At 46.3% G+C, this 18885-nt stretch overlaps 1 protein-coding gene across 1 annotated transcript in view; it reads left to right on the forward strand.

Annotated features, from left to right (window-relative positions):
- cpn1 (carboxypeptidase N, polypeptide 1) overlaps positions 1-16456 on the forward strand; it is a 61120-nt gene extending 44664 nt beyond the window's left edge. Inside the window, exons 6-9 of the mRNA XM_059947093.1 lie at positions 6041-6180; positions 9476-9575; positions 11971-12089; positions 13529-16456. Of these exons, the coding sequence (XP_059803076.1) occupies positions 6041-6180; positions 9476-9575; positions 11971-12089; positions 13529-13681 (512 nt within the window). The 3' untranslated portion in view covers positions 13682-16456. The remainder of the gene's footprint in view (positions 1-6040; positions 6181-9475; positions 9576-11970; positions 12090-13528) is intronic.
- Positions 16457-18885: the final 2429 nt, after the last annotated feature.

Below are 18885 nucleotides of genomic sequence, written 5' to 3' on the forward strand. Positions count from 1 at the left end.
TAGACTATAGACCTACACAGGACTGCATAAAGTGCACAGAAACAGTGCAGGCATTACAATAAATAATAAACAGGACAGTAGGGCAAGGTGTCAGTCCAGGGTCTGGGTATTGAGGAGTCTGATAGCTTGGGGGAAGAAACTGTTACATAGTCTGGCCGTGAGAGCCCGAATGCTTCGGAGCCTTTTCCCAGACGGCAGGAGGGAGAAGAGATTGTATGAGGGGTGCATGGGATCCTTCGTTATGCTGTTTCCTTTGCGGATGCAGCGTGTAGTGTAAATGTCCGTGATGGCGGGAAGAGAGACCCCGATGATCTTCTCACCTGACCTCACTATCTGCTGCAGGGTCCTGTGATCCAAGATGGTGCAATTTCTGAACCAGGCAGTGATGCAGCTGCTCAGGACGCTCTCAATACAACCCCTGTAGAATGTGATGAGGATGGGGGGGTGGGAGATGGACTTTCCTCAGCCTTCGCAAAAAGTAGAGACGCTGCTGGGCTTTCTTTGCTATGGAGCTGGTGTTGAGGGAGCGGGTGAGATTCTCCGCCAGGTGAACACCAAGAAATTTGGTGCTCTTTACGATCTCTACCGAGGAGCCGTCGATGTTCAGCAAGGAGTGGTTGCTCCGTGCCTTTCTCTTGTCTGTGACCTGCACAGAAGAGACTGCACCTGAACTGGAGGGGACTGACTGATATCCTAGTGGGAAGGTTTGCTCATACTGCACAGTGTCGAGGGAGGTTAAACTGGAGTTGCAAGGGGATGGGGACCAGAGTGCCACAACAGATGGTGGAGGGATTGTAGAGACGGGTTGTTAAGACCCCAGTGAAGCTTAGCATGGTGCGACTGATATCCTCAGTTGTGTATATTTCAATACAACAAGTGTCGTAGGAAAACAGCGGATGGACCAACACCTGGAATTACAACGTTGTAGCCATTAGTGAGTGTTTTTGTTCTGGAGGAGCAGGATTGGCAGCTAATCATCCAGGGTTCTGTTTTGGACAAGATGGAATGAGATGGATTAAAGGACGAGGGGTGGTGTTACTAGTCAGTGAAAATGTCTTGGTAGTGCACAGTCGGGGCAGGTATTGGGGATGGAACTGAGAAATAAGAAAGGTATGACCACGTTAATGCGACTATATTACAGACCATCCTAGAGTCCTCAGGACTTAGAGGAATATATTTGTAAGAGAGATCAGAGACTGTTGCGAGAAACACAAGGTTGTGAAAGCTGATTTTAACTTTCCACTTATTGACTGGGTCTTCCATACTGTAAAGGACTAGATGGAATAGAATTTTCCACGTGTTCAGGAAAGTTTCCTTAAGCAGTATATAAAAGTCCCAGTGAAAGAGTGTGCGATACTTGATCTGCTATGAGGTAACGAGACAGGACAGGGTGACAGAAGTTTCTGTAGGGAGACAGTTTGCACCTAGTGATTATAGTGCCTTTAGCTTCAAAGTAATTATGGAAAAAGACACGTTTAGCCCATGGATTGAGTTTCTAAATTGGAGAGGCCAATCTTGATATCAGGAAGATCTGGCAAGTGTGGACTGGGACAGGCTGTTTTCTGGCAAAGGCGTACAATCTAAGTGGGAGGCCTTCAAAGGTGAGATTTTTGAGGACAAAGCTTGTGGGAGCTGTCAGAATAAAAGGTTAAAGATTACAGGTTTAAGGGACCTTGGTTTTCAAGAGATATTGAGGCCCTGATTAAGAAAAAGAAAGGTGATGCATAGCAGGTACAGGCAGTTAGCTGCTTATGGAGTATGAAAAATGCAAGGGAACACTTCAGAATAAAATCGGGAGGGCTAAAAGAAGGCATGGGGTTGCTCTAGCAGACATCCTAAGGGATTCTACAGATATGTTAAAAGCAAAAGGTTTGCAAGGGACTAAAGTGGTCCTCTGGAAGATCAGAATAGCAATCTGTCTGTGGAGCCAAAACAGGTGGGGGAGAACTTAAGTGGACTTTTTTTGCATCTGTGTTTACTCGGACCGACAGTCTACAGAGGTGAGGCAAAGCAGCATCAATTTCATGGACCCTATACAGATTACAGAGGAAGAGGTGGTTGTTGTCTTGAGGCAAATCAGGGTGGATAACTCCCTAGGGCCTGACAATGTGTTCCCTTTAACCCTGTGGGAGGCAAGTGCAGAAATTGCAGGGGCCTTAACAGAGATACTTAAATCACCTTTAACAACAGGTGAGGTACCAGAGGATTGAAAGATGTCTAATGCTGTTCAAAAAAACAGGAAATTATAGGCCAGTGAGTCTGACATCAGTAGTGGGAAATCAAATCAAATCTAGTTTGATTTGACGATTTGAAAGTTATTAGAAGATATACCAGATATGAGTATTTGGATAGACTTGGACTGATTGGGGATAGTTGGCACGGCTTTGCGTGTTAGGTACCGAATGGGAGGTTAGTCAAGAAGGTTCATTCGCTCGGCATTCAAGATGAAGCAAATTGGATTAGACACTGGCTTTGTGGGAGAAGCCAAAGAGTGGTAGTAGATGGTTACCCCTCTGACTGGAGGCCTGTGACTAATGGAGTGCTGCAGGGATCAGTGCTGGGTCTGTTCTTTATCATCCAGATCATTGATATAGATGATAGAGTGGTTAACTGGATCAGCAAACTTGTGGATGACACAAAGGTTGGGGTGTAGTGGACAGCGAGGAAGACTATCAGAGCTTGCAATGGGATCTAGACTAGATGGAAAAATGGCTGATGGAATTTAATGCTGACAAGTGTGAGGAGTTGCACTTTGGTAGGACTAACCAGGATAAGCTTGCACAGAAATGTTAGCGCTCCTCAGTACCCTATAGAACAAAGGGATCTGGGAATGCAGGTCCATAATTCATTGACAGTGATGTCGCAGGTAGATAAGTTCATAAAGAAAACTTTTGGCACATTGGCCTTCATAAATCAAAGTGCTGAGTACTGGAGATGGGATGTTATGTTGCAGATGTATAAGATGTTGGTGAGGCTTAGTTTGGATATTATGTGGTGCTTCAGTCACCTACCTACAGGAAAGCTGTAAATAAGATTGAAAGAGTACAGAGAAAATTTACAAGGATGTTGCTGGGATTGTAGGGCCTGAGTTATAAGGAAAAATTGAATAGGTTAGGACTTTGTTCCTTGGAATGTAGAAGATTGAGGGGAGATTTGATAGAAGTTTAGAAGATTGAAGGGTATAGATAGAGTAAATGCAAGCTTTTTTCCACTGAGGCTGGATGGGACTAAGCTAGAGGTCAGAAGTTAAGGGCAAAAGGTGAGAAATTTGAGGGGAACATGAGGGGAAACATCTTTACTGACTCAGAGGGTCATGGGAGAGTGGAATGAACTGCCAGCGCAAGTGGTGCATGCAAACTCTCAACATTTAAGAGAAGTTTGACTAGGTACATGGATGGGAGGGGTATGAAGGGTTATGATCTGGGTACAGGTCAATGGCAGTAGTAGATTAAATGGTTCAGCATGGATGAGATGGGCCAAAGGGCCTGTTTCTGTGCTGCACTTTTCTTGGACTCTCTCAGTCCATAACCTGTCCTCCCCCACGTGAGTATGAATTCCCCTGGTCCTCCTGCCACCCATTTAAAAGGACAGTTGATCAGGAATCAAACCTGGGTCAGTGGAGTTGAGGCAGCATCTGTACCCTCTGCCACCCCTGTCCAGCAAAGCCCTGGATCGGCTGGGTAGTCGGGTGTGAGCAAACGTATGGGGTAAGATGCCAATCGCCCTCCAGACCTCCTTGCTTCACCCAGCTAACTGACGGTGGAGACATCAGGTTTGCAGTGTGGCACGGTAACAACTTGCAGCCCCAGTGACCGGGGTTCAATTCCTGCCGTTCTCTGTAGGGAGTTTGCATCTTCTCCCAGAACCACATGAACTTTCTCCGGGTGCTCTGGTTTCATCCCACATTCCAGAGACTCGCAGGTTAGGCTTAGCAAGTCATGGGCGCGATATCTTTGCACTGGAAGTGTAGCGCCTCTTGCAGGCTGCCCTCAGCATATCCGTTGTCAGAAACGACGGGTTTCACTCCATGTACACGTGATGAATGACGCTTGTCTTTATCTAAGTCCCTCCCTGTTTAATCTGGTAGCCAATACTGAGTGCCTGAGGCCCCAGCCAATGATGAAGCTTTGCTTTGGAGGGGGCCATACATCACATACATGAGGCAACTTGTTCGTGCAGAGGTCAGTGAGGACACGGAGCGAGCTGCTAGAGGTCGTGGTTGAAGCAGGTACAATCGTGTCATTATAAGAAGCACTAGGATAGGAACATGGGTGGTGTAGGACTTGGGGTGGGAGGGGGAGGAGGGGATATGGGCTGAATGCAGTCAATGGACTGTTGGGTCCAAAGTACCTGTATTAGTGCTGGATTTCTCTACAACTCTGTTCTTGTATGTTCTGAGGTTCAATGAAAAGGGAGCTAGGGCTTTACTCTCTGGAGAGGAGGAGAAGGATGAGAGGAGACATGATAGAGGTGTACAAGATATTAAGAGGGATAGACGGGGTGGACAGCCAGTGCCTCTTCCCCAGGGCACCACTGCTCAGTACAAGAGGACAAGGCTTTAAGGTAAGGGGGGGTGAAGTTCAAGGGGGATATTAGAGGAAGGTTTTTCACTCAGAGAGTGGTTGGTACGTGGAATGCACTGCCTGAGTCAGTGGTGGAGGCAGATACACTAGTGAAGTTTAAGAGACTACTAGACAGGTATATGGAGGAATTTAAGGTGGGGGGTTATATGGGAGGCAAGGTTTAAGGGTCGGCACAACATTGTGGGCCGAATGGCCTGCACTGGGCTGTATTGTTCTTTGTTCTTTGTGTGCCATCCAGACAAATCATTCCAAACATAGCAGTGTCATCTCGTGGTTAGATTTTAGACTGGGAGCACAGATTCAGGACCACCTCTTACCCCACTAGGGCCAAAGATCGCCAATTAATCTTTGAATTTTTTGAACTTTAAACTCAGGACTAGACCTGCTTTATGACCAATATGTCGGGTGCAATCCTCTGACCACTCTCGGGCCTGCATTTGTAAGGCACCTTTCACATCCTAAACACGAGACTCTGCAGGTGCTGGAAATCCAGGGCAACATGCACAAAATGCTAGAGGAACTCAGCAGGTCAGGTAGCATCGAGGGAGAGGAATAAACAGTCAACATTTCGTGCTGAGTCCTGATGAGGTTCCTCCAGCAGAGAGTGAGTGAGTGTGTGTGTGTGTTTGTGTGTGTGTGTGTGTGTGTGTGTGAGAAGATTTCCAGCATCTGCAGAATCACTTGTGCTTATCAAAGTTTAAACTTCACACTTGGTGGGTCAGGGTGGGTCGCTTCTAAACCCCTGCCCTCTCTCCCTCCCCATTCTCTCTGGTGATATCTGTTCTTCATTAACCCTCTGTCAAGTCGAGGGCCTGCTGGCTCATTTTGCACTCAGTGGCCACTTTATTAGGTATGTCTGTACATCTCATTAATGGAAATATAAGATCAGCCAATCATGTGGCAGCAACTCAGTGCATAGTAGCATGCAGACATGGTCATGTTGTTGTACAGACCAAATGTCAGAATGGGGAAGAAATGTGATCGAAGTGATTTTGACTATGGAACGATTGCTGGTGCCAGATGGGGTGGTTCGAGCATCTCAAACTGCTGATCTCCTGGGATTTTTCACCCAAAACTGTCTCTAGAGTTTGCAGAGAATGGTGCGCAAAACAAAATGCCCGTGAGTGGCAGTTCTGTGGGCGAAAACATCTGTAATGAGGGAGATCAGAGGAGAATGTCCAGACTGGTTCAAGGTGGCAGTAACAACGACGCGTTACAACAGAGGTGGGCAGAAGAGCATCTCTGAAACCTCAGCACGTTAAACCTTCAAATGGATGTGCTACAAGAGCAGAAGGCCACGAGCAACATACCTCTTGCACCTAATAAATTAGCCGCTGTGTGTAATTAGTCTAGCTGTCAATCATATTCCTGCCCTGTGGTGAGCAGGAATGACAGGGGCAGACTTCATTTCTCAGGTTGTCTTGGCTACTGAACTTTTGTTTCTGTGCTACATCCAGGAATGCAAGACTTTAATTACCTCTACACCAACTGCTTTGAGATCACGCTGGAACTGAGCTGCAAGAAGTTTCCGCCGGCGAACGAGCTTCAGCGGGAATGGTACGGGAATCGTGAAGCTCTGCTAGCCTACATCGAAGAGGTGAGAGGCCGCGTCGCTGCTGAGGCGGCAAATCAAAAATTCAGCCAAGTTAAATTGTATACTTCAGCACAAAACTCAACTGTTTCCGTTTATCACTGTGGACAGAAATCTGTTTTGTAGTTCTGGGTAAAAATAAAGAAATGCAGGTGCTAGAAATTAGAAATAAAAGCAGAAAAAATAGAGTTAGTCAGGAGGTCAGGGAAATGGGAATTGAAACAAAATGTCAGGAAATTGGAATTTTTTAAAAACGGGACGAGGTCAGGAAATGGGAAATGCGAAGTTTTGGAAATGCTCTAGAGGTCAGGCAGCATCTGTGGAGAATTAACACCTCTGTAATACTGCTTCATCAGATCTATATCCATTGGGAAGTGCCAACTTCCATCAAAACCTGGCAAGCCTTTCCACAGATTGTCAGAGTTGCTGATTCTGGTCTGATTGAAACAGACAACAAAACTTCAGATGAACTGCTGAATGATTGGTATCAGCTGACAGGGAAATTGATGGTGGTGTGGATAGTGAAGGTTGTCTGAATGCTACAGTGGGATAGAGATCAGATGGAAATTTGTTGGCTGACGGAATTTAATCCTGATAAATGTGAGGTGATTTATCTTGGAATGTCAAATAGTGCACTACCATTCACTTTGTGTCCTACCCTTTCGGAGCATTGATGAACAAATGGATCTGGGTTCAAGTCCATGGTTCCCTGGAAGTAGAAGTACAGGTAGATACTGTGTTGAAGAAGACATGTTAACCTCTGTAGGAGAAAGCGTAGAATGTAACTACAAGGGCATCTGTTGTAACATTACAACACATCGGTCAGACAGCTCTTGGAGTGACGTGTGCCAGTCTAGTTACCTCACTTTAGGAAGGACATGGTTGCACCGGAGAGAGTGGATTTGCTGGGGTTTTTGAGGACTTCTGTGTGGGGTGAGATGCTGTAAACAGGGCAACACATACAAAATGTTGGAGGGATTTAGCAGGTCAGGCAGCATCTATGGAGTGGAGGAATCGGTTGACATTTTGGGCCAACTCACTTCACCAGGAGATGTGAGCAGAAGCCAGAGTTGGAAGATGGTGGGGGTTAGTGAGCAAAAGCTCCACGTAGTAGGTGCGACTAAGTGAGGGGGATGATGGGTGGGGGAGGGTGAGTAAGTAAGAAGCTTGGGACAGTTGGGTGGAAGAGGTAAAGTCCTCAAGGAAGAATGTGATAGAAGTGGACAATGGAAGAAAAGAGAGGAGGGGAGCTAACCCCCTCAGCTGCTTCTTCTGGCTTCTGCCCCGTTCCTTTCCAGTCCTGATGAAGGGCTCAGCTCGAAACATTGGCTGTTTATTCCCCTCTACAGATGCTGCCCGACTTGTTGAGTTCCATGTCACCAACGTTTTTAGAATTTCTTGCATCTTAGACTGAGCGTGTCTTTTTTGTGGATTAGAAAGTGATAGGGATGTATAGGTTATGAGGCCCATCTTAGAAAGATTAAAAACAAGAGGCCATAGGCTGAAGGTGAGGTTTAAAGGACTGAACAGGAAACAGTGTGGTTGAAACCTGGAACTTGCTGCCAGAGGAACTGATACGATGATGAACTAGCCCTTTTCTCCTCAGAGAAAAGAGTTAGGAGGTAACTTGGTAGAGGTGTACAAGATGTTGAGGCAGAGTGGACAACCAGAGATATTTTTCCCAGGGTGGAAATGGCTAATATGCAAGGGGCATAATTTCAAGGTGATTGGAGGAAAGTGTAGGTGGATATCAGGTAGGTTTTTTGTAAACTGACTGGTGGGTAATGGACTGTGCTGCCACAGGTGGGGGTAGAGGCAAATACATTAAGGGCATTTAAGGGACTCTTAGATGGGCATATAGATGAAAGGAAGAAAAAGAGGGCTTTGTGGAATGGAAGGGATAGACTGATCCTAGAGTAGGTTAAAATATCAGCATAACATCATGGGCCGACGAACCTATACTGTGTTGTACTGTTCTATAATTATTGTCCTGATGAAGAGTTTTGGCTGGAAAAGTTTTCTTTTCGTTGCTGTCCTTAACTGCTGTCTGACCTGCTGAGTCCCTCCGGCATTTTCTGTGCATGTTACACTGGATTTCCAGCATCTGCAGAATTTGTATTCCTGGCTTATGATCACTACTTCAACATATTTCGAAAGGTACTTGATTAAACAGGGCATAGATAAGGACCTAATTCGGGCAAGTGGGATGAGTGTAGATGGACACAGAGTTTGTCATCAATATGATATTTCTGTACTGTTGTGCTGTCTCTATGCATACCAATATGAATGCTCTAAATGGCCCAACACTGCAGTTATCTTATCTCAGGCCAGTGCAGTGGATCTTGTCCTGTATATCATTAGTTTGAACACGTGTTGAACTCTCTCTGGAATCTGGGATATTTGATGTGGACGTGAGAATTTTTTCCATGGCTGTAAGCACTCCAGCTTGGCATAGACCGCTTCAATTCCAATTATTTGCAGTTGTTGTGTTACTGTCCGTCCAAACCGTTCTGTCCCTGTCCTGGGAGTGTGTGATGGGACAGTGTAGAGGGAGATTCACTCTGTATCTAACCCGTGCTGTCCCTGTCCTGGGAGTGTGTGATGGGACAGTGTAGAGGGAGCTTCACTCTGTATCTAACCCGTGCTGTCCCTGCCCTGGGAGTGTGTGATGGGACAGTGTAGAGGGAGATTCACTCTGTATCTAACCCGTGCTGTCCCTGTCCTGGGAGTGTGTGACGGGACAGTGTAGAGGGAGCTTCACTCTGTCTCTAACCCATGCTGTCCCTGTCCTGGGAGTGTGTGATGAGACAGTGTAGAGGGAGCTTCACTCTGTATCTAACCCGTGCTGTCCCTGTCCCGGGAGTGTGTGACGGGACAGTGTAGAGAGAGCTTCACTCTGTATCTAACCCGTGCTGTCCCTGTCCTGGGAGTGTGTGATGGGACAGTGTAGAGGGAGCTTCACTCTGTATCTAACCCGTGCTGTCCCTGTCCTGGGAGTGTGTGATGGGACAGTGTAGAGAGAGCTTCACTCTGTATCTAACCCGTGCTGTCCCTGTCCTGGGAGTGTGTGACGGGACAGTGTAGAGAGACTGCCTTTTTCACAGAGAATTGGTGCTAAAAACAAGGCACAGTTCTAAGATCAGAGGCACAAGATTTGAAAGGGATATTGGGGTAGCTACTCCACTCAAAGGGTGAGCCTCACTCTGTGTCCAGTTCGCCAGGAGTGCTTCTCGGTTTGATGTGGAATGTCATTTACTGCACAAGTGTGATGACAAATTGTCACTTTCTAAATCATTTTCAGGTTCACAAGGGAATTAAAGGAATGGTTTTGGATGAAAATAACAACGGGATTGCTGATGCTGTCATCTCAGTTTTTGGCATCAATCATGATGTCACCACAGGTGTGTCCCAGTATAACTATCTAATGGATTGTAGTATTTCACTCCCTTCGTACTAATGTCCTACACGTCATTAGGGTGACCAGGGTGTGCAGTACCCTGCAGTATCACCATTTCACTACTCCACTACCACCCTCGTACCAGTGCAGGGACTTGCCCCAGGTCAGAAGCCCTGCAGTTGACCGTACAGGATATTAAAGAGGTTGCATTTGCTGGGAGATCCCCTCCACAAGTCTCACTAATCACTCTCTAACTGGGGAGTGTAGGATGGTGCTATTACAGCGCCAGCGATCGGGGTTCAGTTCTCCCTGGTGTCCGTCAGGAGTCTGTACCTTTTCCCTGGTAGGTGAGTGGGTTTCCTCTGGGTGCTCTGGTTTCCTCCCACATTCTGATAGTGCAGGCGTTAGTAAGCTGTGAGTGCTATGTTAACGCTGGAAGCAAGGTGGCGCTCATGAGCCCCACCCCCCGCCAAAGATCATTTGGTCATTGACACAATTGATGCGTTTCATAATGTGTTGGTGTGCATGTAATAAATCTAGTCTTTATTTAAAAACATAAAGAATTGGAGGGGAGTTGTGGCCCATTACAGGGGTGCACCAGTCATTTTCAGAAATAGTCCACTCTGTAAAATGTAATCACTCCTCATGTACAGAGCTCTGGATGAAGGTCTGAGAAGTGACCATGTGGTTTTGGGCAGCATGAATTTGTGGGCTGAATATTCTTCTGTACGTTGCCAATCAGTGAAGTGATGTATAATATAAAACATGGATTAGAGTAATGGAGCATTTTGGTTGCCCCATTCTGGGAAGGATGTGGAAGCTCCAGAATGCTGTTCCAGGATGCTGCCTGGATTACAGGGGTATCAGTAGGAGAGGTTGGACAGACATAGGACTTTTTCTCTGGAGTGTTGGAGGGTAGGCAGTCAGTCATTGCCCCAGTGTAACCATGTCAAGCACCAGGGAACATCCTTTGATGTTGAGGAGGATGTTTAGAGGTGATATGAAGGGCGAGTTTTTATGCAGAAAGTGGTAGATCCCTCCAATGGTTGACCAGGGATAGTGGTGAAAGTAGGCACCTTGCTGGAGTTTTAGAGGCTTTTGACACATGAATATGCAGGCATGCAAATTTCACGACCTACGTCAGTGATAATTAAGTCTGTTTTTTTTTTATGATGTGCAGGCAAATAGGTTCAGTTTAACTTGATGGTTCTGAAAACATTGTGGGCTGAAGGACCTGTTACTGTGCTCTTTCATCATGCTGCAGGTGGATGTGGGTTTGATTTCAAGTTTTAAGAGGCTTGGAGAAGAACGTTGATAGGAGGGGTATTGAGGGCAATGTTGCAGGTCAATGGGACTATAGACAGAATAAGAATTTGACATGGAGTTCTGGAAATGAGGTTTGGGTCTAATTGAGAAATGTTGCCTTGCCTCTGCTAACTCCATGAGGAGTGGGGAGAGGATGGGTCTATGGAGTCTGGGCATTCCGCTCACCATTGCTGGAAATTTGGCCCCTCTGTGGACCAGCTGATTGTCAGTGAGACATTTCTGTCCCAGGAACAAGACCACGTTAATCAAGTGTGAGGTATTGCACTTTGGAAGGAAAAACCAAGGTAGAACATACAAGGTAAATGGTAGGACACTGAGGAGTGCAGCAGAACAGAGGGATCTAGGAATACAGATACAAAATTCCCTAAAAGTGGCGTCACAGGTAGACAGGGTAGTAAAGAGAGTTTTTGGTACATTGGCCTTTATAAATCAAAGTATTGAGTATAAGAGTTGGAATGTTATGGTGAGGTTGTATAAGGCATTGGTGAGGCCGAATTTGGAGTATTGTGTGCAGTTTTGGTCACCGAATTACAGGAAGGATATTAATAAGGTTGAAAGAGTGCGGAGAAGATTTACAAGGATGTTGCTGGGACTTGAGAAACTGAGTTATAGAGAAAGGTTGAATAGGTTAGGACTTTATTCCCTGGAGCATAGAAAAATGAAAAATAAGATTTGACAGAGGTATATAAAATTATGATGGGTATAGATAGAGTGAATGCAAGCAGGCTTTTTCCATTGAGGCCAGGGGAGAAAAAAACCAGAGGACGTAGGTTGAGGGTGAAGGGGGAAAAGTTTAAAGGGAACATTAGGGGCAGCTTTTTCACGCAGAGAGTGGTGGGAGTGTGGAATGAGCTGCCAGATGAAGTGGTAAATGCGGGCTCACTGTTAACATTTAAGAAAAACTTGGACAGGTACATGGATGAGAGGTGTATGGAGGGATATGGTGCAGGTCAGTGGGACTAGGCAGAAAAATGGTTCGGCACAGCCAAGAAGGCCTGTTTCTATGCTGTAATGTTCTAAGGATAACATGGCCTGTTTGTTTTGTTTCCACCAATGCTTGTTTTTGTCTCAAGGTGTGGACGGGGACTATTTCCGGTTGCTGTTACCGGGGAAATATATCGTCACGGCGTCAGCAACTGGTTACGGAAGCCAGGTGGCTCACATCAGCGTTGGTGACAATGGATCCACTCGGGTGAGTCCCTAAGCCCGATTTCACCCGTTTATCTTCCCATCCACAGTGGTAACTTCCATCACTGCAACCCGCACAGCAGTTACAAGCCAGTAATCCCCGGTCAGGGTTCAGTTCTTCCCGTTTTTATGTTCTCCCCAGAACCGTGTGGGCTTTCTCCAGCTGTTCCAGTTTCCTGCCACGTTCTAAAAGACTCGTCGGTTCGGGTTGGCGTGCTACCTTGGTGCCGGAAACATGGGGACACTTGCCCAGCACGATCCTTGCCGATGTTGATTTGACACAAATGGCACATTTCATGATGTTGCGTTTCAATGGACAAAAAGATAATATCTTAACCTTTAATTCTTTGAACACGCTAAGAGAGTTCTCTCCTCGCTCACAGACTGTTGGAGTTGTTATTCTGAGCCACGGGCTGTTCCAGTGCTTCCCCCACCCCTCGCCCTAATTCAGTCACCACGTAAAACATGGAATAGCATGGGTATCATAGCGCACAGTGTGCTGAGGCGAATGGAATGGAACAGGAAAGTCAGCAACAGCACAGCACATATTGGGGCTGCGAGGGAAAGCGGATCAGCCTCGATGAAATGGCAGAACAGACTTGATGGGCCACATGGCCTGATTCTGCTCCTATACTTTATGGTCTTATTACAAAAGAATGACAAACATACACTCAACGTACATTTTTAATAACTTGCATCTCAGAATAAACAACCATAAGAAATAGGAACAGAATTGGGCCATTCAGCCCGTCGAGCTTGCTGCACCACCTGATCATGGCTGATTTTTTCCTCCCCCTCAATGCCGTGTTCCTGTCTTCTCCCTCTAAGTTTTGACACCTTCAATGGAGAATGTATCAACCTCTGTTTTAAATATACCCAATGACACGGCCTTCACGGCAGATCAAGGCATTGAATTGCACAGGTTCACCGCTCTCTGGAAAACGTTTCCCGTTGTAATCAGTTTGCCAATGGCTATTGGTCCTTCAACTGCCACTCTCTGATCACCAGCATTGTCTCCCAAAAACTTTCCACCTCTTCCTCTGTCTTTGATGTCACCTCCAGCAATGGAAGACTACAGCACACCTCTTGCACTAAGATAGACTTGTTTTCGGTTGTCTTTTGCCCCAAGTCTTAAATGTTTTCACATCTCCTTCTATTTAGGATGATTTGTGTGCTGTCCGTACCCTACGTGCTTGTGATGCAACTGCAAGTATGTTTTTATTGCACCAACATCACACCGAATTGTGCACAATAAACTCAACCTGACTGAATCTTTTGCTTGTCTCTCCCAACGGCTCCTGAGGTGGATCGTTGTGGATTTTTCCTGCTTAGTCTTGCTTTGCTGTGAGTGAAGGTTAAGTTGAGTTTACAAAGGGACCGGGCAGAGTACCTCCTTCAGCTTCACCCCGTATCAACTTCTCAACATCTGACCTTCTTCCACAGCTGGACTTCCGACTGGTGCCCAAGATTGCCATGCTCTCCACCAGCATGCCCACCTTCTCACCACAACAGAACGTCACTGCCCAAGTGCCCCATCGCAGGCTCGGGCCAAGAACGGCCAGGAAGACGCAGAGGCACCGGAAACGGAGGGACTGAGGAGCATTTCATCCCCCATTTCCCCCCTCCCTCCCACTTTCTTCTCTTGCCTTCCCTCTCTCTATTCTTCCTTCCCTCTGCCACCCCCTTTCTCCTACTCATTTCTTCCCTTTGTCCATCTCCCTCTCTTTTCACCCCCTCGGTCCTCGTGTCTCTTTCCATCCACCTCGCCACTCTCCTTCCTTGACCCTACTTCCAAACCAAATACTTTTCACTCATTCATCTCAGTCCTCCAAGCGAGAGGGAAGATTTCAGGGTTGGGATTCTGGGAGGAGCCAGGTGCAGCTACCTTTTTGTGAGATGACATGTTTTTTTTGTAATAAAGATGAAGCAACATGGACAAATCTGTGCCTTGGTGAACCAAATCAGACCAAAGGTCTTTTACCTTTAAAATCATATTTTCAGTGCATGTTTTTTAAACAAATTTAATATTTTGCTTTTACTTAAATTGATTTCAACTAATCTGTTCCCACTATTGGTTGACCAGTATGTCAATCATCTTGACATATGGTCTGTCTATGACCAATCAGAGAGCCAATCACTTCTTTGTTAACCAATGGGATGATTGGTAATGGTGTCAAACAACCCATGTTTCCAAATGGCCAAGTATTTTTGTAGTCAGATTTTAAAAAATGTTTAATAAACAATGAAAAGATATTTACTTTCATGTTTATTTTTGCTGTGCATAGTTTTGCTTCATATTTGAGGTGTTTCTTCTACATTGCTTGCAGGAAACAATGCATTATTCAGATTTGCATTGAAACACAGTGAAGTGTGGTACTTTCCTAAGAAGTGGGAGCCAATACAAAGTATGTGAGGAAGACCTGTACAGGTTGGGGAAGCCTATTAGCAACATAACCTAAACCTGTGCAGATTTGGTCAGTATAAGAGAGGATATTATTAAACTAGAAAGAGTTTATAAAAGATTTACCGCGATGTTGCTTGGACTTGTGGGAGGAGGGGGGTGCTGAGTTACAAAGGGAAGTTTCATAGACCAGGGGATTGTGGGGTGACTTAGTAGAGATATGTAAGATCGTGCGGATAGACGGGTGAAAGTACATTGTTGTCTTCACAGAGAATTGGTGCTGAAATCAAGGCACAGTTCGAAGATCAGAGGCACAAGATTTAAAAGGGACGTTGGGGTAGCTACTCCGCTCAAAGGGTGAGTGCATTTGGAATGAGAAGCCAGAAGCAGTGATTGAGCTGGGCACATTTGGCAACATTTTTAGAGGAATGCATTGATGGGAGGGGTTCAAAGGGCTGTGGGTCAGTGGCAGTCAAATTGGTCCAGCTCGCTGGACAATGGTCAGCATTGATGAATGGGCCAAAGGGCCTGTTTCTGTCAAAGTCAAGTTCATTGTCATGTGCAACAGTACCTGTCTGCACAGGTGCAATTAAAAGAACTGGTATATATTCTGTTAGTTTTATTATGGGTGGTGTTAGGGTGATTATTCAATGAAAATGAAGAATTTATAACGAGTGTATGTGGACCAATATGATATGAATAGCTGAGGAAAGAAGATGACATGGTGCCAAATCCTTATGAATGGAACCCTCTCTGTAACCGGGGTATTGACTGTATAATTCTGGGCAGGTTCCACAGTCTGCATTATTGTTACATAGGCAACAACAAAACCGACTCTTAACTATCATTTTAGGTCAACTGGTCGCACCCTATCCGCCAGGTTCCCTTTCATCTACCCATCCGTCTCCCTTAACTCCTCTGCTGCCTGAAGTTAACTTGTAGTTCTCGTTCTAGGTTCTAATGGAGGATCCAGACCTGAAACATTCCAACTATTTCACCCTCACAGTTGCTGCCTGACCTGCTGAGTGTTTCTAATGTTCTCTGCTTTGCTTACAAATACCTCTGCCTGTTGATTGTTTCCGTGGCAGTAGACAAAGTGGGTGATGTAGTACGGAGAGTGGGAGTACAGGTGGGACCTGTGAGGACTGAACACCTACCTTGCTTGCCCCTAATTTTATTCCCTCTTTACCCCTCCCTCAATCAACCATCAAACCAAATTGTATTCCTGTCCATCATGGACCGCTGCTGGGGGAGAAACATTGTGGGGGTGGGAGGGGAGAAGGAGTTCATTGTGGGAGGGAAGACCTGGGAGTATCATCTCTTCACCCAGCCCACCCCTTCCTCCGTGGCTGAAGTTGTGGCTTATGATGCTGTCGTGATGAAGGGACTTGGCCTGAAATGTCAGCTATTTATTCCCCTCCATGGATGATGTCTGACCTGCTGAGTTCCTCCACCATCCTGTGTGAGAGGCCTTATGTTAGTTCAGAGCCATCTCTCGGGCACTTCGGGCCAGTCATTGCCCCTTGCCAGGTTGATTTAGTAAACAGCACACTGGCATAACGGTTAGTGAAACACTTAACCACCGCACCGGCAACCCAGAGTTCAATCCATCGCTGTCTGTATACGTTCTCCCTGTGCCCGTGTACGTTTCGAACAGGTGCGCTGTTCACCTGGTTTTCCAAAGATATACGGATTAGCAGCTTAATTGGTCACGTGGGTGTAATTGGGGTGCCCCAGATACCTTGCAATAGATAAGTCTAAATAAATCTGAAATTAAACCTATTAATTTCTCTTCTGACACCAGGCTGCAATGAAGTGCCTTGCTCTGATGAAGCCCACAGAGCAAGCAGTATACGTGATGATAAATACCGTATAATACTGTACAAGTATACTGTATAAATACCGTACAAGTATCATATACCATACAAATATACTGTATAAATACTGTACATAAATTCCGTGACAATGCAAACCAGCAGAATGATGCAGAGACCGCAGTGCAGTCTGAGGCAGTGCAGACAGCAATAACAGAAGTACAATTCAGAGTTCAAAACCAAGGCAGCCCCATCGGGAAGGAGATGTGAGAGAGGCGATTGGTTCAGGAGTCTGATAGCAGTCCTTGAGTCTTGTCACCTGGGCCTTTAGACTCCTGTAGAAAGAGAGAAGGGAACAGCCAGGGTGGCAGACACCCTTTCACGATCCTGTCAACCTTCTGAGGCAACGCATGGTGAAGGCGGACTGGACGGAAGGAAGTCGTAAACCTGTGACGGACTGAGAAGCATTTACCACTCTCTGCTGCTTCTATCAGAACAGTCTCCATGCATTTTCTCTCTATAGTGCATAGTTGTACAAAGCTATTCACTACTTGTTGCTTTGGTAACAGTGGTTCTGTTATGGAGATGACAATTTGTTCAAACGTTGAAAGTTAACTTTTAAACTTTGACTACAAATGCAATGTCCAGTGACATAATGCAGAAGTTCCAATTGAGTGTTCTGGTCATTATCCAATCCCCAGCCAATTTTGGTCCGCGTGTTTCTCTTCCTGTTAATTGTTGCTTCACAGGAAGGAGTGTCTGTAGACATTCTATCACTGGAGGAACATACATCTAACCTATCCAACCATAGACTGTGTAGAGAGAACTTTAATCTGTATGAAATCAGGGAAAATCTAGTCTGCATCTAACCCATAATGTCCTTTCCTGGGAGTATGTGATGGGACAGTGTAGAGGGAGCTTCACTCTGTATCTAACCCGAGCTGTCCCTGTCCAGGGTGTGTGTGATGGGACAGTGTAGAGGGAGCTTCACTCTGTATCTAACCCGTGCTGTCCCTGTCCAGGGTGTGTGTGATGGGACAGTGTAGAGGGAGCTTCACTCTGTATCTAACCCGTGCTGTCCCTGTCCTGGGAGTGTGTGATGGGACAGTGTAGAGGGAGCTTCACTCTGTATCTAACCCGTGCTGTCCCTGTCCTGGGAGTGTGTGATGGGACAGTATAGAGGGAGCTTCACTCTGTATCTAACCCGTGCTGTCCCTGTCCTGGGAGTGTGTGATGGGACAGTGTAGAGGGAGCTTCACTCTGTATCTAACCCGTGCTGTCCCTGTCCTGGGAGTGTGTGATGGGACAGTATAGAGGGAGCTTCACTCTGTATCTAACCCGTGCTGTCCCTGTCCTTTTTTTTTTATTACAAAATCCTTTATTACAAATTTCGGTGCTATACAATATATACAAAACAGTGGCAAACACAATTACTGCACTACAAATAGACAATAGACATTACACCAGAATGTTGCCATCCCTATCTACGATGGCATTTACACCCCGCGGAGCCCAACGGTCTCGAAACTCCTCCAAGGCCGCTGTGGACTGCGCGTGTTCCTTTTCAATAGTTACCCGGGCACGAACATACCCCCTAAACATTGCCAGGCAGTCTGCCCGGGGAGATCCTCCCGCCACCTGTTTCCAAGACCCATGGATGGCGGATTCCTCATCCCTCCATGCCCCCTTCCTCCCTGTCCTGGGAGTGTGTGATGGGACGGTGTAGAGGGAGATTCACTCTGTATCTAACCCGTGTTGTCCCTGTCCTGGGAGTGTGTGATGGGACAGTGTAGAGGGAGCTTCACTCTGTATCTAACCCGTGCTGTCCCTGTCCTGGGAGTGTGTGATGGGACAGTGTAGAGGGAGCTTCACTCTGTATCTAACCCGTGCTGTCCCTGTCCTGGGAGTGTGTGATGGGACAGTGTAGAGGGAGCTTCACTCTGTATCTAACCCGTGCTGTCTCTGTCCTGGGAGTGTGTGATGGGACAGTGTAGAGGGAGCTTCACTCTGTATCTAACCCGTGCTGTCCCTGTCCTGGGAGTGTGCGATGGGACAGTGTAGAGGGAGCTTCACTCTGTATCTAACCCGTGCTGTCCCTGTCCTGGGAATGTGTGATGGGACAGTGTAGAGGGAGATTCACTCTGTATCTAACCCGTGCTGTCCCTGTCCTGGGAGTGTGTGATGGGACAGTGTAGAGGGAGTTTCACTCTGTATCTAACCCATGCTATCCCTGCCTCGGGAGTATATGGTGGTAGAAATTTGGTTTATTATTGCAACACTTACCAAGGTAGAGTGAAGCACTTTTGTTTTGCATGCCATCCATGGATAAATTTATTACATCAATGTAGTGTGGACAGGGCTTTACTGTAATCTGTATTAATGGGATGATGTAAGATTTCCTCTTTATCTAACTCGTGCCCTGGAGACACTGACAGAATTGTGACTTTTACCCTACTTAACCCCAGTCCTGTGACGGGGGAGTATTATCCATGATTGGTGGAGCAGGCTGGATGGACCAAATGGCCTACTTCTGCTCCTATATCTTTTGGGCTTATAATTGTGCATACATGCTCCATCTGACACAG

The sequence above is a fragment of the Hypanus sabinus genome, chromosome 22 (assembly GCF_030144855.1).
Source record: "Hypanus sabinus isolate sHypSab1 chromosome 22, sHypSab1.hap1, whole genome shotgun sequence".
In the NCBI taxonomy this organism is placed as follows: domain Eukaryota; kingdom Metazoa; phylum Chordata; class Chondrichthyes; order Myliobatiformes; family Dasyatidae; genus Hypanus; species Hypanus sabinus.